Below are 20,969 nucleotides of genomic sequence, written 5' to 3' on the forward strand. Positions count from 1 at the left end.
AAAACATAAAAATAAAGTCTAAAAAATTTAGTTCAAGTACAATCTCCAAGAGATGTTAACAATTGAACGAACCAAGAAGCAAGTTGTGGAATGCTCACAATGAGACAATAGCACAATACAAAAAACTTGTTCAATCTTCTTAGTAACAGAAAGAGGTCTGAAACCTGTTCAACAAATTCCATGATATACAACTACGAAATTGCAATTGCATCTAATACAGGATTTCGTAATCATACGACCTGTTGGTCTTAACTAATCTTAGACAAAAGATGCAAATAACAGCCATCATTTTAAAGATTGCGCAGAGTGCAATAAGAATAAGATTATAAATTAATGAAAATAGACTACATACAATACTGAGCTCCACATCATCTCCAAGTTCTTGAAGGCCTTCATAATTATTTTCACCATTAAGACTGCCTGCACTTTCCACCATGGCACGGGAAAATACTTCCAGGAGAACCATTCTGTTCAATCTTTTGTTGTGCTTCATGAAGATCAATCTGAGAATACTGAGTCAGCCAGATATATAAAAAGACAGAAGTGAGTAGCAAGTTGAACTGAGTGGAATCCAAAACCATGACGAAGAAGATGAAATTATAAAAATGTTTACATGATTCGATTAGGAAATCTAACAAAACACGTATGTACCTGAAATTTGCTCTCTTGCATCTTCTTGTTTTGTCTGATCATACTATTACTTTGAGACTGTGGTTCAGATTCAGGTACACTAACTGATGGGGAGTGGGATGGAACCCTGCAAGAATTTGTGATACCACAGGCATTATTTGTCGTATCATGCTAGAAAAATCAATACCACCTTGACTTCCTTCTACTTGTTGCATCATATTATTGAGAGTATTCATCATTGCTGGACTCTGAGTGCATTGCTCCGTCATGTTTCTCAAAGCAGCAGGAGAATCTATTTCAGACTCCTCGGCGGCCAAATTCGTCAAAATATTATTAATTGAAGGGCCACGAATGATCTGGATCATCTTATCCCTAACATCAACTTGTTCCCTTGAACCTGGCCCACCAAAAGGCATGCTACCCAAACGCTGATTAAGAGTGGAAGGAAATGGATCAGAAATACTATTCATAGTGGCTCTGTTACCATCAGAGCCCTGGGAAACAATTGATCTCAGCAACTGTTGGCCCCTAGAAATAGATTCTGAATTTTGACTGGCCGACGGTGAATCGTGGGGTTTTCCATCCTTAACTACAGGCTTTGCTACCTTGCTCCGCTTCTAAACAAGACGTCACATAATAACACAAATCATAAGAGCAATACATAGCAGAAGGAAAAAAAAGACAAAAAAAAAAAGCGTGATAAGAAACTACAGAAAGTCGCAAACTCTGGCACACATGTAACAGAGGTTTTTATCACCTTGGGAGTTGTCCTGTCAGTCCCAGCAGACTTGCTACTTTCTGCAGTGGCCTCCATCTTGTCCTCTGGGGGCTTTTCCATTGTAGTCAAACAAGTATTGACAGGTTTCAAGGTTGCAGTCCTCGCATCCCACCAGTAACCTAAAGTTTCTACAAAGCAATACTGAAGATGATGGTCCAAATTCCATAGTAGAAGGAAATCAATCCCGTAGTTGCAAATCCAATAATATCAGACCTAAATGAGGCTTGTTATCTAATTGAAGATATCATAGACCATACCTGCTTTCCATCACGAACATGCGTCTCAATATTCTTGTTTGCAGAATGGGTTATTATCAGGCCAATCACTCATGACATTCTCACTCATAACGTTCTCACAAGTATTCCTTGACGAAGAACCTAGAATACCAAGATAATAAAGAATCAGCAAATATGTTGATATGTTGATAAGCATAGACACAATGAGCACAAGAGAAACAAGATTACTTGTAGGCTTACCTTCAGTAACTAACTGCTGGCTGACTGTTTGATATGCTTTGGGTAGGGGAACATCCACTGGTTTGATTTTGTGCAGTGCTAGCAGATGCATGATCCGTGTGTGGAACAGTGACTGCTGTAGAAGGTTGTGTTCTACTAATCATAGAAGGATGAGAACGTTGAGATGAAGCAGAAGGTGTGGGATTCGACGTCTGAGACCCTGCATGTACAGGAAAAGCAACACTAAGGACATGACCAGCATTTCCTTCAGAAGAACGTGCTGGAATAGCCACAACAGCAGTTCTAGCAGCCATTCCTCGCACTGGTGCAGCATTCCCTACAGGTCCTGAAGCATGACCAGTTTGACTTGCTTGCCCCACGTTTTGCTATCCACTATGATTAAGATCCCTTGCATTTTCCCCTGCACCAGAATATGATATACCAGGTGCCGATGAATTCCCTGATCAGTTAGAAATTTAGCATAAACCAAAAGGTTACTGAAATTAAAAATATCTTACCCGAGAGTACATGTACATTGACATTTCTTAATATGTCCCCAACGTTTAATATATTAGGTCCACTAACCAAAGGTAAAGAACCAGTGAAAACAGAGTTCAATTGAGGAGGAGAAGGCTGCAATAAAATACAAGAAGCTTGCGCATATCAAATGAACAATTCAACTACAATAAAAAAATGTCAGTCATCCGAACCATTATAGGAGTTGGCCCAGTGGAAGATATATGAACAGCCGGGCCTGAGTTCACAAAAGAACCATCCTGCATCAAATGTAAGATTATAACAGTACTAAATAGTGGTTATATTTTTTAAATTTAAAAAAGAAAAAACAAATAGCATACAGGATTTCCCATCCGTAGCATCATAATTGTACGACCAAGCTCCAAAAGCATTGCACCTAAATGCTGCATGACTGAACCCATATGCATGGCTTCAGTCTGTGTCTGACTTCGAACCAATGGATCAGAAGTAATTTCCCTTCTCAAGTGCTCAGCCATACGCTATAGCACAGACGATGTTGGAAGATAGTGGGCTCTCAAAAACTTACTAGGAAGAGAAGAGGAATAAACTTGTATTGCAAAAGACTTTTCTTATAAAAAATGACTTGTTATCAACTTTACATTACATGAGTATTTATACTACTCAATAAACATTTCTAGACCACATATCATTAATTAGATATATGAATTTATTCTATCTAGATACATGAATTACAAGATTCATGTTTCACTTGGTTCATGTATTTCAAACATTTATTATGGATGTATTCAAGTTTAATTCAACTTCTAACACTCCCCCTTAAACTTGAATCTTCCTTACTCCAAGCATGAACCTCAATCTTTGAAAATCATCAAATTTGAGTGGCTTTGTAAGAATATCAGCAACTTGATTCATAGTCATCACATACTAAAGTTCAACTTCTTTCTTTGCAATGTATTCTCGAATAAAATGATATCTTGTGTCAATATGTTTGTTGCGTTCATGAAATACTGGATTCTTTGCCAAACTTTGAGCTGACTTATTATCAATCATAATCTTCGTAGCATCTTCTTGTTCGACATGAAGTTCCTTTAATAATCTTCTCAACCATATAACATGACAAGTACAAGAAGTAGCTGCAACATACTCAGCTTCACAACTGGACAATGTCACAATAGCTTATTTTTTTGAACTCCATGAAATTGCATTATTTCCCATAAAGAATATAAAATCAGTTGTGCTTTTTCTATCATCAATATCTCCAGCAAAATCACTATCACAATAACCTATCAACTTGTAGTTGTTAGAAGATGAATAAAGAATACCATAATCAAGAGTACCTTTAATATAACGAAGTATCCTCTTTGCTGCTAACATGTGAGATTGAGTTGGATTCTCCATAAATCGACTCACAACTCCAACTGCAAATAAGATATCAGGTCTTGTACAGGTCAAGTATCTTAAGCTCCCAATAAGACTTCTAAAAGAAGTTGGACTAATCTTTTCTTCTCCTTGCTTTGCTTTGGATAGTTGTGCACCAAATTGCATAGGGGTATTAACTGATTTGCAATTAAACATGTTGAATTTCTTAAGAACCTCCTTCGCATATCTTTCTTGAGAAATAAAAGTTCCATCCTTCATTTGCTTAATTTGAATTCCCAAGAAATATGTCATGAGTCCCATGTCAGACATCTCAAATTCATGACTCATCGTTATTTTGAATTCTTCAATCATTTTCTGATTGTTTCCTGTAAAAATAAGGTCATCCACATAAATGCAAACAAGTAAGAAATCCTGACCTTCTTCTTTCATATAGAGTGCATACTCATGGGTGCATCTCAAGAAACCATTTTCTTGTAAATAATTATCAAGTCGATGGTTCCAAACTCTTGGTGCCTGTTTAAGCCCATAAAGTGTCTTCTTTAGTTTCAAGACCTTGTCTTCATGCCCTTTAACCACATATCCAATAGGTTGTTCAATGTAAACATCCTCATTAAGATAACCATTAAGAAAAGCAGATTTAACATCTAACTGATAAATCTTCCAATGCTTTTGAACAACAAGAGATATCAATAAACGAATTGTCTCTAATCGAGCTACCGGAGCAAATACCTCATCATAATCAATACCTTATTTTTGCTTATAGCCTTTAGCAACAAGTCTTGCTTTATACCTTTCTACTTCTCCATTGGCATTCCTCTTTGTCTTGTATACCCATTTGACTCCAATAGTCTTATGGTCTTTCGGAAGAATACTAACTCCCAAGTATCATTCTTCACAATGGCTTCAATTTCTTCATTCATGGCTTCTCTCCATTTCTCATCTTCTTTTGCTTCTTCAAAGCTCAAAGGTTCAACATCTGCAAGTAAACAAAATAAATTCATTTCATCAATAGCATGAGTCTCATTGTAAATATCATCAAGGCTTCGATATTTTGGAGTCTTTTCTCCTGAAGATGATCCTGGTGTGATTGATAACTCAGGTGTATGTGGAGTTGTTGGTGGAGTAGATTCCTCTTGGGCTTCTTGTTCCACATCAAAGTAAGGAAAGAAATCATAAGACCCTTCTTCCTTGGCACTCCAATCCCATGATGCATCTTCATCAAATTCTACATCTCTGCTAATCATAAATTTTTCTCTGTGTGGATTGTACAATCTGTATCCCTTGGAATTTTCATCATATCCGATGAAAATGAGTTTCTGACTTCGATCATCTAACTTGGATCTTTCTTGTTCATGGATATGTGCAAATGCAATGGATCCAAATACTCATAAATGTGATACAGTTGGCTTCCACCCACTCCATGCTTCTTGAGGTGTCACATTCTTCAAGCTCTTAGTTGGAGATCGATTTGAAAGATACACAGCACAAGCCACAGCTTCAGCCCAAAACTCCTTAGGCATGTCTTTAGACTTTAGCATACTCCTCGCCATATTAAGTATTGTTCTGTTCTTCCTTTCAGCAACTCCATTTTGCTGGGGTGATCTAGGAACTGTCAAAAGACGACGAATTCCATGCAACTCACAAAAACTGTTAAATTCATTAGATATAAATTCACCACCTCTATCAGTTCTTAATGCTTGAATTTGATATCTACTTTCTTTTTCAACCAGAGCTTTAAATCTTTTGAATGCATCAAATGCCTCAGATTTTTGCTTCAAAAAATAAACTCATGTCTTCCTACTGAAATCATCAATAAAGAGAACAAAGTAATAACTTTTACCAAGAGATTCAGGCTTGATAGGACCACAAACATCAGCATGAACAAGTTGAAGTGGTTTGATTGCTCTGGAAATGGATTGCTTTGGAAAACTCTTTCTTGGATGCTTGCCAAGTAAGCATGCTTCACATAATTGATCGGGGTGATCAATCTTTGGAATCCCTTTCACCATCTTATGATCTCCCAAAGCTTTGAGTCCTCCAAAATTCAAATGACCAAATCTCATATGCCAAATCCATGATGGATTTTGTATACAAGTCTTCAAGCATATAGGTCCACAATTCTTCAAGTCCAATAAGAACATCCTGTTCTTAGTCATAGACACTTTAGCAATAAGGTTAGAATCTTGATCTCGTAACCAAAGCATACAATCTTCCATATGAATCTTGTAATTTCTTTCCAAAAGTTGACCAATACTTAAGATATTGCTAGTCAATTTTAGAACATAATAAACATCACAAAGAATTTTATGGCCACCATTTGTTGTTTCAAGGAGAATCGTACCTTTGCCTTCAATTTTGACTTTTGTATTATCTCCAAAGCTTACAAAACCCTTTTTGTTTGTATCAAGCTCCACAAATTTACTTATATCACCTGTCATATGGTTGCTGGCTCCATTATCAAGATACCATGTGTTTGTTTTCCCAGTAGAGTCCTCCTTGAGTGTAAGAAACAAGGATTGCTCAACATCATCTTCTTTGTTCTCTATTAGATTTGCCTCTTCATCTTTCATGTTTGAATGACACTCCCAAGCATAATGTCCAAATTTATGACAAGAATAACATTCAATCTGAGATTTATTTTTTCTATCATCATACCTCACATAATTACCTCTTCCTCTTGCTCTTCCAGGACCTCTTGCAAATGTTTGATTTCTTTTATCAAACTGAGAAGGTTGTTCATCTCTTCCTTGACCACGACCATATACTGAACCTCGGCCTCTGCCTCGTCCTTGGCCTCTACCTCATCCTTGGCCTCGACCTCTATTAGAAACCCCTTCTTTGATCTTCAAGTTAGTCTTTGCTTGTAACACATGTTCTAATTGTTCTTGCTTTCCACGGTTCATCCTTTCTTCATGAGCCCGTAATGATCCGTTTAATTCATCAACGGTCATAGTATCTAAATCTTTGGATTCTTCAATTGCAACAACAACATGATTAAACTTTGTACTAAGAGAACGCAGTACCTTTTCAATCACCCGAACGTCAGACACAATTTCTCCAAGTCTCTTCATTTGATTGACAACAGCAAAAACTCTTGTAAAATAGTCAGAGATATGTTCACTCTCCTTCATAAAGAGTGATTCAAACTCAACCCTTAGAGTTTGAAGTCGCACCTTCTTCATCTTGTCCACTCCCATAATGGAGTTGCGAAGCATCTCCCACGCTTTCTTTGATGTTGTCTCATTGGCTATCTTCTCGAACATGTCATCATCTAAACCTTGATGGATGATAGTGAGAGCATGTTGATCTTTCTTTCTTTCTTTCTAAAGCATCCTTTTGATTTTGAGGTAGAGTTGCCACATCTAAGGGCTCTTCAAAACCATGCTCAACAATATCCCATACTCCTTGGGATCCAAGTATAGCCTTCATTCTAAGTGACCAATTCTCATAATTGAGTTTGGTAAGTTGGGGGTATTGGAAAGAAAAGAATTTTGATGCCATTGGCTCTGATACCACTTTGTTGGAAGATAGTGGGCTATCAAAAACTTACTAGGAAGAGAAGAGGAATAAACTTGTATTGCAAAAGACTTGTCTTATAAAAAATAACTTGTTATCAATTTTACATTACATGAGTATTTATTCTACTCAATAAATATTTCTAGACCACATATCATTAATTAAATACATGAATTTATTCTATCTGGATACATGAATGACAAGATTCATGTTTCACTTGGTTCATGTATTTCAAACATTTATTATGGATGTATTCAAGTTTAATTCAACTTCTAATAACTATGACATTATAATGTGAAAGACATACAGTACAGAAACATTCTGATAATGATCTCTTCTATTGTCGTCAACATAGTAGTTAAAATTAAACAAGTTTTTTAAAATTTATAAATCTTAAAATTTTCTATTTCATTAGAGAATTAGGTGTCAATAAAACAGAAGGCCGACAGTTAATGAGTCTTTTCCATTTCAGTCGACTTATTATTGAACAACTCATATTCTTGATGCTGCAGAAACAAAATTTTAAACAATACTACAAAACACCATACTGAAATATTCTAAAAGTAGAACTAAGAACATACAGAAAGAGTAGTTGCTGTATTTCTACTAAGTAGTACTCTTGCTTGGTCAATTACTGAACCCAAAACGTCAGGAGTTGGCATTCTATTCCAATTCAAGGATGCATTGTCTGACCTTAGAATATTCTGTGTATTGCTTGGTCCAGATGACTAAGAACCTTCAAATATTATATAATGGAGAACATTTCAAAATTGTTTGCAAGATAAAGAGTTTCCAAAGTTTGAAAAAAAAAATTGAAGAAAAAAAGAAAATAACCGCTGTTTTGTAGTACTAGCTCCATCCGGTTGATGTAATCTGAAAGTGTCCTCAAAGAATCAGGAATGACCTAAAGCACAGAAAAATGGGCCAATAAGAAATCATAAGATAACTAAACCAAGAAAATATTAAATGGAATGAAACTTCTACCATATTTGGTTGTAGAACTGTTGAAGAAGCAAGTTGCACCTGAAAAGGCGGATGATTGACCAGTGTAACAGGTGTCTGTGTTTGAGTGACTTGTTAAGCTCTGCCAGTAGCATCTTGTGAATGTCCTGTGCCATTGCTAGGAGCTGCCTGATTCTGTCAATAAAGAACACTAGCATTAGTCCCTTCATGTAATCAAAATAAGAAACATATAAAGAAAAGACTCACTATTGCAACAGATGGGGTGTTGTTAGATCCAGCATGGAACAAAATCCCAGCTCCTAAAGATTGCAGAACTGCCCCAACAACCTTCAAAAAGGATAAAACATATTGCAGCTAAAACCAGAAAAGACTCAGAACAAAAGAACCATATCCTTAACTTTAAATTATGTGAAATCACACAACTTCTAAAGTAAGGAAACTACCCGACCAATATCAGGTACCAAGCCCATCCCTTATCAGAAATATTAACAGTTCCAAGAACAACACTATGTGAAACTTGTCCGATCCTATTGGGAGTTGCATTGGTGGAAGCATCAGCCCCTGGAAAAACATGAGAATTATTACTACATACAACTACATAGATAATGGAATTGTGTAACCATGTATATGTAGCATACAAAGACATGTCTTTGATGACTTCTTTAAAAAAAGAAAAATCTACAAATGATTGACTGAAATGATATATAGATAAAAGTGCAAGAATTGGAGGATACATGCATGGAAGATTCCATTTATTTGCAGTCAGTGAAAGAATAATAATAGAAAGGTGTGCAAATGTTTGAATAGTTTGCCGCTTGACTAATAAGTAATCTGCTGATGTTATGATAGACAATGAGGTCAATTGAGATATAGAATACAAATTGTAAACTCGTTGGCTAACTAAAAAAACACTAAATACAGCAGAAACAGATCAATGACTAACTGGAAGCATCCAATCATAGGATAAAGGCCCATGGTCAGTCTAAATGAAATAGTATGCAATGTTCAATTTGCATCAGAGGTGACAATACTAAAACAAACTGGGTGAAGTTACTGAAAAAGGTAAATTTAATGCTACTACTCAACTGCAATTAGGTGTATTCTCATTAGATAAAATAAGAAATATCAAGTTATGACTTACAATGGTATGGACATGTTCAAAGACACAAGATTTTGAGTATTGGTTTCTATACAAGTTCGCTCCCAGCACAAAACTATCTTGCAACAGTGCAACTCATATTGTCACATACTACAAGTTGACACTAGTTTGATTGGACCAACCTATATTTGTCTTTTGATCATTCAATCAACCATACTGCCTGGTTCTAACTCCTGAAAAAATGGCTATCCCTATATAATTTTCTCCAAAAAAGACTATAACACTGGACTATCACACTATCATGGTTTCATATATTGTTTACCCAAAAAATTGCCACAATATTCAGGCAACTTATGATGTTTGCCAATCCATTAACTTCCCATATGAACACCCCAATCTCAGTGAAATAAACAGACAACCAAAATAACTGTTTTTTAATGTTGGAGTCAAGGGCCAGTAACTTATACTATGTATTTGACGTATACTACCGCATACAACCTTGTCATGGAATATGCAAGTTGTATTGTTACTACAAGCAAGGTGCAAAACTAACAGAATTAGGTAAATCATGTACCACCTGGCTAATATTGAGTGATGCAGTGCATAATTTCAAACCACAGCTTTAATATTACATTTGTCATTTGTACTAAATGAAATTAATTTGCCAAAAGTGGCAAATTTGTAGAAATTAACAAAATATATGTCAAATTAATATGTATGTTTAAGGATGGCAACTGGTACCTGAATACTAAAAATATCCAAATCAATTAAATTATTTTTTATTACATAAATTATGTTTCTTTGGACTCCCTCTATCACTTACACCTTCCACTCTTATTGTTTTTATCTACTAATTATAAAAAACTCTTGATAGCCTCTGAACATGTTGATACATTCATAATTTTTTTCTTCTTCTCTCATTTTATCATCTAAAATACAGCACCTCCTTTTTGAGCCTTCACTTCAACTACTGATGAAAACTTAGATCAAAAGAAATTCCTTTGGCAATATATTGTAGATTCCTTTGGCTCCAAAAATTGATATTCACAAAATTCTAAAGCTCAAATAATCAGATGAATTAATCTAGTCTAATATTCTTGATATTTTAAATCGAGAACCAGAGTGTTTCTTACTCTTCCTACTTCTGCAGCTAAGCCATAAGACCTGTTAACATGTAGTTGCACCTGGCAGCTTCAAGAAAAAAGTTTATATCGGGAACGACTAAAAAAGACACTATTGTAAAATGAGCATAGATAACAAGAGGATGATAACCATATACAGTACAAGGTCCATGCTTCATATAGCTAAAGAAGAGAAAATTACTTGGACTTCTGTTTGACCAAACATTTAATACAATGTTCATCATACAAATACAACCCATCAGATTGAAAAAAAGGTAGCTTTTTAAATATCATATCAAGATTGCACAAGATTCTGTTTAGATAAAAAAAACTTTGCTCTAGATATGTAAATTACTTCACATTGGGTCTCACAATGATCATATTTTCTCTATTGATTCCTACTATGCATGATTACCTACTGCTGAAAGGAAAATTAAATTTCAATTTCACCCATTTAATATAGATTTATAAGTACAGAATCAAAAGAAGGGATGTTTTGTAAGATTTAAACAAAAGAAGCAAAATCAAAGTGCACAAGGACAGCATACAATAATTTACCATGCTATGGAATTTTAATTGGACAAATGGGTTTATAACTAGGATGAATCAAAAAGCCACTAAATCATTATCATATCCTTGTTGTCATACTGATTTATAACTAAACTAAAAAGAAAAACACTCTCTGTGAGATTTAATTATGTGAAAGTTATAGCTAACAAAGCAAACCCAAATTGGAAAAACAAATAAAGGAAACAATAATCAGAAAGAAGTTGATCATCCTTTAAGACCTTTCCCCTAAATATCAACCATTGCTGCTCCACTGGAATACCTGAAGCATTTGCTACCATTGCCTTCAGTGAAGGAATTGGTGCCTAGAAGAATTCAAGGAAAAAGAAAGCTAAATTAGTGTAATGATTTAATATGCTTTGCCCATCAAAGTAGAAAGATCAGGAATATAAGAATAAAGATATTTGAAATGCACAAATAATCCTTTTCTTAATAGTCGATGAGAACATATAAAGCACATTGCAAATCAACCCACCTATGCTTTGAAGAATTTTTGACCAAAAAATAACAACAGCTCTATTTATCCTTAACTAAGTCTCTCATACTCTATTTAGCCTTGACATAGTCTCATACAAATCTCTACAGTTGTGTGCAATTGGAGTTATAATCATATAATTAGATTACCAAATCTTTGCTTCGGGTTCCCTCAACACTTAAAATGATGTAAAACCACTGTAAATATATGGAGGCACACAAAGATATGAGCATGCAACTAGATTAACTTAGATCTTAAAAGAGTATCACTATAAACTAATGCAACAGGATATTGTATAGATGTATGTGTAATAATTTTCCTCAAACTATGTTTGTCCAATTGTCTGTATTTTGGTATATGAATATCCAATTGTTTGGATTGGTTATGAATATTGACCCTCCATTGTACTGTATATAGCAACAATTAAAATATATTTTCAGTTAAAATAACATATAAAATGACAATGTCTTTAGAATAAAGTAATTATTGAATTAAATTATTTAACACTAACTACAAAAGATTGCTACAATGAGGCTTAGATATTGTTAATGATATGTGATGTTTTATTTGACCAGGAGTATTTTTGTCCCATAATGTTACAATGTTATTGCAGCATTATGAATGTATTCCAAACTACCAATCGATCTACAGTGAATCTGATTCACATGAGGAAATCTAAATTAACATGATAACTTACATAATCAAGGAAAAAACATGAGATCAAGATTTCCACTTTGAAATTAGAGTAGCCTACTACAAGTTGCCTAATACCTACCACCTCCATACAACATAGAGAGAGAGAGAAAAAAACATTACTCATAAATGATTTTGTAATAAGATAAACAAGTTGACCACCAAAAATAAAGAAAAATTATATTTGCACCTAAAGAAACACAACATAAGATTAGGATCTCTCACAAGGAATTACTTGAAACACTTATAGTAGTCTTACATCTTTGTTTAAACAGAATGTATAAATCTGAGAATACAGTGATTTGACATTAATCTGTATAGTTGAGTCTGAAGATTCACCAGTTTCTGAGGCTGAACACTTGCTTTGATCATTAGCCATCCTGTTAAAAGTGATAATGTATAAAATTCATCATCAATAAAACAGGGGGAAAAACCATGGCACAAACTGTGCAGATAGGAATGTCTCATGAACACTGACATAAATTTTTAATGCATGTTCATGTAATGGAGTGCAAATAAATTAAAGTGAATGATGATTCAAGTTCATTAATGACTTTTTATCAGACTGATACTGCAATCATAAACAAGAAAATTTTAATAATGGCTTCAAACAAGAATATCATTCATACCAAAAAACTAGTGGAAGTATTTGCATTAGTTAAAAATTCCTCATTTTTCTTTGCAGGGTATCAAATCCAATAGGTAATCTTGCTTATAAAATCCTCCACCACAATTCCAACTTACCAAAACTCATTTAACTTTTGCATTTCCAAATTTTGTAAAACCAAAATTTCATTTGTATATACATATAATCAAATAGCAAAGTAGTTTTTTGTTCTGAAACTGCTAATTGAAATGAGGAATGCTCCAATTGTCAATGCTTCCAATTGTCACGATTCATGGGAAAAAAATAGAATCTTTTTGATATTTATCGAGCAAAGGTTATGAAATAAATCAGATCGACTTTTCAATAAAAAACAAAAAAAACCACTATGTGAAATCTTCAATTTTTTTCTTCTTCTTCTATCCCAACCCCATAGCATAAGTCTCACGTTTGAATCAATAGAACTTCTTTCTTCTGTAGCAATCAATTACATTCCAATTGCTTCCCGATACCTCCCAATAGAATGGATTCAAAATTCACAGGTCAGTGTGTGGTCATGCACTCTTCACATAGGAATTCATTTATACGCTAATAGAGAAAAAGAAAGAGAGCTCCATTGCATGTATAAATCTCCACTCAACAAACATATGCTAACCCCAAACAACAGCCATCAGAACGCATCCTCAACAAGCCGGTCAAAAAGCTGCGACTGAAATTTATTATCATCATCATAACAACAGCATTGTCATAAACTGCAAACGGGTGGCTATTAGATTAAATAACGTTCGTGCATTCTGAAATCTAAACTAGAACTCGGTCCTCAACAGTTCGAATTTTCTTAGAGGAACGTGTAAAAATAATCAGTATGCGCCGAGTTTTCGGAATAGTATTTTCATTCCAGACTCCAGAGGGGAAAAAACTTTAAAAAAAAAAGAAAAAAAACTATCCACATCTAGATATGGAAAATATCCATAGCAGAAAAGGGGCGATCCGATCGAACCCTATCTCGAAATCAGCAAGCAAACGGATCGATGCCGCTCTCCTCCCTCCGTCCTTCCTCGAAATGGCAAAGAAAATATTTGGATCGACTGCGCCTCCCGTTACCAGATCCCTTGCTTCCTTCCTACCTCGGCCTCTTCCGTTCTCACAACGCCACCGGCGACCAAGGACTGGAAGGCGGTTTCGATCACAGAGAAGACCACCCACTCCCTACTGCAACCTAACGGCATCTCCAGTGGTCGATACGGTTTTTTGTGGCCCCCACGGGGCCACGTCATCCACGGGAGCTCCCACTGTGGATGCTCTAACGGGTTCTGTTCGGCCCGATACGGCCCGCTAAGATGGCCCAACAAATAATCAAAAGATTCCGCATTGAAGGCCCAACTATGTAAACTTCTGCATTATTTTGTTGCTTTCGTTGGTGGCCAATTTAAATGAATTTATTTATTATCAAATTTACTAGCTTTTATGGCTCTTTGACTCATCCTCTCCAGAAGCACAAACCTTGTGCTTCTTTTAAGTCTCCCTTCTTCCCCAGCTCCCTGCTGCTTTTTGAGTCCCACATGGCAGCGTCCAAAAGTGCCTCCTCTTTGCTCCTCTACTTCTTCCTCCTCTTCTTCTCTGCTTCAGCTTGTGACAGGTGCGTCCATCACTCCAAGGCAGCACATTTCTCCTCCTCAGGTACTTAATTTTCGAGTCGCCGTAACTTTAATTAGTGTTTTGATTTCCAAACTTTTGGAGCTTATGGATTGCAGTAGGGACTTGTGGGTATGGCTCCATGGCCCTGGAATTCACTGGGGGGCATGTGGCGGCTGGGAGCCCTGCCATTTACAGAGATGGCTTGGGCTGTGGAGCTTGTTTCCAGGTTCGAGATCAAAGATTTAATCTTGCTTGAATTTATGGTTTTCTGATTGGTTTTTTAGGGGTTTGGATATGCATGCAGGTGAGGTGCAAGAACACAAGAGTTTGTAGGAGCGCAGGGGTGAAGGTGACCTTGACAGATTTGAACAAGGGCAACAGCACTGGTTTGGTGCTCAACAAGAGTGCTTTCATGGCCATGGCAAAGAATGGCAAGAAACAGGAGCTGATGAGACGTGGCATTGTGGGTGTGGAATACAAGAGGTATGAACTATAAACTAGATTGGGAACCAAATTTAATCCTGTTTTTTGAAAAGGTAAGGTAATGAATTACTAAAAACAACTGAAAACACAAACACATGAGTTATTTTCAAAAGATTAAAAGTAGAAGTTTTCTGATAAAAGTTCAAAATTTTCCTTCCATCTTTCTGAGAAAAATCATTTAGCTCTGATAACTTACAGAAAATGGTTTTTGTTTCAAGATGCTTCTGATATTGTTTATTGTGTATCGTAATCCAGTCTTGACTTGTTCGTCACAGGGAAGATTCAAACAATGGCAATTATTTGAAAAAAAAGATTAAGGAACTACAAAACAAATGAAAACAGAAACATGGTAGTCATTTTCAGAAACTTAAAAATCTAAGTTTTCTGATGCTAAAATTTAAAATTTCCCTTCCATCTCTGAAAGAGCGTAGCTCTGCTGATATTTATTAGGATAGCTATTCTGTTTTTATTTGTTTATTGTATGAAAGTTTCAAACAAAGAGAAATATTTTAGTTTCTTTTCGAAGTTTGAATAGGATATGAAACTATTGAACAACTGAAAACTAGAAGTTTTTGACAATTAGATTTGTTGTCTCAGAAATGTGAAAAACAAAAACAGAAGTTTCTTTATGATTCTTGATGTGCCATATCATTTTCACTGTCACATTCCTCAATGATGTGATGACTTGATGTGTTCTTAAGCAAGCAGGATTCCTTGTGAATATAGTAGCCATAACCTCTCCATCAGAGTAGAAGAAACTAAGAAAGGATCTAATCACTTGGCCATCAAACTACTGTACCAAGGAGGTCAGACTGACATACTAGGAGTTGATGTAGCTCAGGTATTGATGAGCCACACCACATTTTGGCATGGTTCCCAATGTTCACCCTAATGTTTAAGCTTCATTTCGGGTCGAATCAGGTCAACTCGCCGATTTGGCAGTCCATGGACCGAGACCATGGCCCGGTCTGGAGCACCATCGGCTCGGTGCCCGCTAGACCACTCTACTTCAGAATGGTTGTAACAGGGGGGTACGATGGGAAGTGGCTTGGGACACCGAAGGCGGTCTTGCCGGCCGACTGGACAATTGGCTCGGTTTATGACATGGGAATTCAGATTGCTGATACTGCTCAAGAGGACTGCTACCCTTGTGACTCAGGAGAATGGAAGTGATCAAACAAGAATTCTCAACCCAAGTGGTCTTCAGTTCACAAGTTTATTGTGGTTGGTGACAAGATAAAGCAACAAAGTGCCAAGGTTTTTTATTCCAAAGAAAATGGCATGTTACCTACTGGCTAGGGCATTGAATAATATATAATTTTGCCATTATTATCTTGCAACTTTGTTGTTTAATTGGCTTCTTCACTAGGGTTTGGCCACTATTAGACATGTGAGAAGCTATAAACCTAACCTAGTGGTGGGTTAGCTAAACTAGATAGCTTTTGCTTAGGACATAATTGCTTGGACTTTAGTTGGTCAAGTCTCCATGTGAAGGAACAAGTAGTTGATGTTCTTGTTGCTTACTAACCTATTAGGTTAGTCATGTAAAGTCGCCCTTATAAAGATGCATTTAATATGTTCTTCACTTGACACATTGCATAAGCATATATATACATATTGATCTAATCTAGTAATCCAATAATTCAGAGATGAGGTATGGTCCTGACCTTCTTCTTTCTACCTTTGTGCGAAGGAAGAAGCTGCAGAGGTGTACGCATGCTTGTAGTTATTCAACAACTTTTTGGAATTTGGCTTCCAACTGAGAGAGACTTGTCACCCACTAATCATCAGACAGAAGACAGAATCTAGGATTTCATTCAACCAGATCACTCATTTCTTCCGAACACTTTTGGAATTGAATGCTGGAGATTGAGAACGAGTACAGTTGAATCTCAACAGCAGAAATTGGTACAACTGATCATGCTTTGTTCTTGTGGACTTACAAGTTTTCGTTGCAAAGATCTCCCAAAACAAGCCAATGCTCATCTTCGCTTCTTCCTGGAGTAAACAGCTGCAACAAACCATACCAAGCTTGTAAAATGTATTCTTTGATCTCGAGCGACTGAGAGACTGATCTATCAAAGTAGCTTTTCTTTCCCAAGCAATGGATCCCTGCGAATAGGAAAAGAAGCAACTAACATCGAGAAATCTGATCAAATTGGATTAAGATGTTTGGAAGCACGTTTTTGATTTAGTCATTAGTATGTTCATTTGGCTAATCTTTACGTGGTCTAATTTCCCGAGAGAACATGCTTTCGCTGCTGAGAGTGAACATACTTTCTCAAAACAATTAGGTGTAACTCGCATAGATGGAGGAGCATGTTTAAAGGAGACAATAAATTATATAGTTTTGAACAATTAGGTGAATATTTTCAATATGTATGTTTTGAACAATTAAATCATGTTGATCAAGGTAGACACCTCAAATAAACAAATTGATCAATTCATATAGATTGGACAATCTATATAAAAGGCAATATAGCTAGAGCCATCAATTTGAATTGGGCCATCGGATTGACCTGACCTATCAAATAATTTAAACGGATTGAGTTGATATTTTATCAAATCATTTTAAGATCAATTCACATGGGCCGACCCATCTAGATCCTCATTCTTTTGAAATAATATGTGAATTAATGCTTTATGTCCTTCAGTTTCTTTTACAATTGCTACGTAACAACAACTTACGGGGCCAGTTTGAGACTTCGGCTTACGGGGCCAGATCCACCTTTTTGAGACTTCGGCTTACAGTTATGTTTGTAGTTTGCATCGTGTTCGTGTAAATTTGAAATTTGTACGTAGTTTTCACTGTTAATCTTAATTCTTAGTTTCAGTTATAGGCAGATTCTCATGCAAACTATTATTTCTACTTTGCTATTACAATCATCATTGGATATATATATGATTTCGTTACAGTTGGTTCTGGGGTTAATATGAACCTGCTTTCTACTGCCTTATGCCGTATATGTTACATTTTAATAAACTCATATACATATTGATTTTTAAGATAGGAAGAAAATATTCATCTTGCTTTTCTATTTCCTAATTATACAGTGATGGATCACATTGGTAAGAGTGATCACATTGGTAAGATTAGGTCTGTTCCCTGTCCCATTTTTTGTTGTTGTCCAACCTGATTTCTTATTTTCTATATTCAAATATGCATGGTTTCTTAAATAACAGAGATATGGATTAAGGACTTTTTGATTAGTTGAGAATTAAAGTTGTGAATGGTAGATTATAAGCCGACCAAAATTTACTTGCTACAATATGATTGGATGTTAATAACTGAATTTTTAAAGTTTAATGGTGTATACGATCAATATATATGTGTTCCCAAATAGTTGGGACAATATATAGAACTTGTTGAAGCTCATCGCAAGCCTTCTTTGTTATTAAATAATATTATCATACTAATTTAGGGATTAAATTTAAATTCAATCGCAAATTAGTGACAATATTTTTTAAATTCATCATTAATTTAACAATCAAATTTATATTTAGTCATTAAATTAATAATCAAAATTTTAAATCTATCAATAATTTTAGTCACTAAATATAAAATATCAATCATTAATTTTAATGATCAAATTCAAATCGATCACATAATTAGGACTGATTTAATCAGAATTAAAATTAAAGTTAAAATCATTAATTTTAGCCGTCGAATATAAAATATCGACCAAATTGTATTGTATTGTTTATCGTTGAACCATCGGTGAAATTAGGGCTGATTTAATAGAAACCAAATAAATGATTTTTATTTAAAATTAATCCAACATATCTAATTTTTCAATAAAAATAAAATAAATCAAATCGATTAATTTAATTTTTAATTGAATTAACTGAATTATATTATTAAATACTATCATATTAATTTAACAATCAAATTTAAATTCAATGAAACTTTAAAAATCATCATTTAATTTAACAATCGAATTTATATTCAATTGCTAAATTAATGATTAGAATTTTAAACCTGTGATTAATTTTATAAGTCACATAATATAAAATATCAGTTGTTAATTTTGGGGACTCAATTAAAATATATCGTTAAAATTAACGATGAAAAATTTAATAATCAATCATTTAATTATTAATTAATTATTAAATATATTTAACCATCGAATAATCAATCAGTAATCTATATTTTTATCAAATATATGTGATTTTTAGGATAGATAGTAAATATTTATTATATCTTTCTATTTCCTAACTATACACTGATGGATGGATGACATACACATGTGGTTGAGATTATGGCAGTTTTGTGACTGCAGTTTCTATTTTTTAACTGCAGTTTTTCGATTTACCTCCTCATAGATGGTCGTGGGGCCGACCGTGTGAGGCCGCTAAGGTGATGGATTCCACTTTTTACAAAAGAGATTATGGCAGTTCCCCACAAATATACCCTTCACCCAATAGGTGTGTTAATCAGGCTTGTTAGTCAACTCAATAGGTGTGTTTCCTGATTTATTTTATTGTCTAGTTTGATTTTTTATTTTCTATATTCAACATTCAAGTATTGTGTCACAAATAACAGATATACGGATTAAGAACTTTGATGACCTATTATTTCTATTTTCTATTTTTCTGATTAGTTGAATTAATAAAATTAAAGTTGCTAATCTATTATTTTTAACTGTTCAACCCATTTTAAAAGATCAATGAGATTCGGTCCGAATAATCTGTTTAAAATCTAATCCATTTAATCAAAATCAAATAAATCAAAATTTTTTTAAAGTAAGATCAAATTTTTTAAATAAAAATTAAATAAATTGAACTGATTAATTTAGATTTTGACCGAATTAACCAATCTTTATTATTAAATATTATCATGTTAATTTAGTGATAAAATTTTTTAAATTCATTAGTAATTTAATAATTAAATTTATATTCAGTAGCTAAATTAATAATCAAAATTTTAAATTCATCATTAATTTTAACTCGATTGTTAATTTTAACGATCAAATTAAATTCGATTGTTAAAATTAACGATGAAAAATTTAACAACCAATCATTATTTTGATCATCACTAAATACATTTAACTACTGAATAATCCAATTCATTAATCGACATTTTTCTTGTACATTCATATGCATGTGATTTTTAGTATAGACAGGAAAAATGCTACACAAGAAGTTGAGAATGTGGTATTTTCCGGACAAATATATTCTTCAACCAATCGATGACTCTTCTGATTCTTATCTGTCAATCAACCGTTTAGATGGATCAATGAGTTTGATATAAAAAATAACAGTAATTAGCGACCGAATTTTTTATCATTAATCGATCGCTAAATCCGATTAATGACCGATTAACGATCGATAAAAAAAATCATAAAAAAATTCATCGTAAACTGATTTAGCGATCGAATTAAATTTCGGTGGATGCTAATTTTAGCGACCGAATCTAATTCGATCGCTAATTTTAGTGACCGAAATCTAATTCGGTCGCTAATTTTGGCTGTCTGATTTGGAATTCGATTTTTAATATAACGACTGAAATAAAAAATTGGTCGCTAGTTTAGCGACCGAATTGCAATTTAGTCGCTAAATTTAGCGATCGAATTTTTAAAGTAATCGAATCGATGAAATTTTTTAAATAAAAATTAAATAAATTGAACTGATTAATTTAGATTTTGACCAAATTAACCATCTTTATTATTAAATATTATCATGTTAATTTAGTGATAAAATTTTTTAAATTCATTAGTAATTTAATAATTATATTTATATTTAGTAGCTAAATTAATAATTAAAATTTTAAATTCATCATTAATTTTAACTCGATTTAACGATTAAATTAAATTTGATTGTTAAAATTAACGATGAAAAATTTAGCGACCAATCATTTTGATCATCACTAAATATATTTAACTACTGAATAATCCAATTCATTAATAGACATTTTTCTTTTACATTCATATGCATGTGATTTTTAGTATAAACAGGAAAAATGCTACACAAGAAGTTGAGAATGTGGTATTTTTCAGATAAATATATTCTTCAACCAATCGATGACTCTTCTGATTCTTATCTGTCAATCAGCCGTTCCATCAAAAAAAA

The 20,969-nt window shown here is 34.2% G+C and overlaps 1 protein-coding gene and 1 pseudogene across 2 annotated transcripts; one reads left to right on the top strand and one right to left on the bottom strand.

Annotated features, from left to right (window-relative positions):
• Positions 1-248: 248 nt before the first annotated feature.
• LOC141829814 (uncharacterized) lies at positions 249-14,056 on the bottom strand (annotated as a pseudogene).
• Positions 14,057-14,281: 225 nt separating this feature from the next.
• On the top strand, positions 14,282-16,462 carry LOC141829532 (expansin-like A2). 2 transcript variants are annotated; one of them, XM_074717025.1, is made up of 5 exons: positions 14,282-14,459; positions 14,534-14,643; positions 14,722-14,900; positions 15,609-15,741; positions 15,822-16,462. In XM_074717025.1, exons 1-5 carry the CDS (start codon positions 14,342-14,344, stop codon positions 16,071-16,073), a joined length of 792 nt encoding a protein of 263 aa, XP_074573126.1. In that variant the 5' UTR covers positions 14,282-14,341; the 3' UTR covers positions 16,074-16,462. The 2 variants fall into 2 exon arrangements, with proteins under 2 accessions (XP_074573126.1, XP_074573127.1); XM_074717026.1 differs by having other exon boundaries at positions 14,537-14,643.
• The last annotated feature ends 4,507 nt before the right edge of the window (positions 16,463-20,969 follow it).

The sequence above is a fragment of the Curcuma longa genome, chromosome 5, assembly GCF_044706935.1.
Source record: "Curcuma longa cultivar G26 ecotype Majalengka, Jawa Barat chromosome 5, ITB_CL_G26_1.1, whole genome shotgun sequence".
Classification (NCBI taxonomy): Eukaryota; Viridiplantae; Streptophyta; class Magnoliopsida; order Zingiberales; family Zingiberaceae; genus Curcuma; species Curcuma longa.

Coding starts and splice junctions, on each gene's coding strand:
- LOC141829532 (XM_074717025.1), top strand. CDS start 14,342: ATGGCAGCGTCCAAAAGTGCCTCCTCTTTGCTCCTCTACTTCTTCCTC. Junction 14,460..14,533: donor AGCACATTTCTCCTCCTCAG/GTACTTAATTTT, acceptor TATGGATTGCAG/TAGGGACTTGTGGGTATGGC. Junction 14,901..15,608: donor GTGGGTGTGGAATACAAGAG/GTATGAACTATA, acceptor TTAAGCAAGCAG/GATTCCTTGTGAATATAGTA.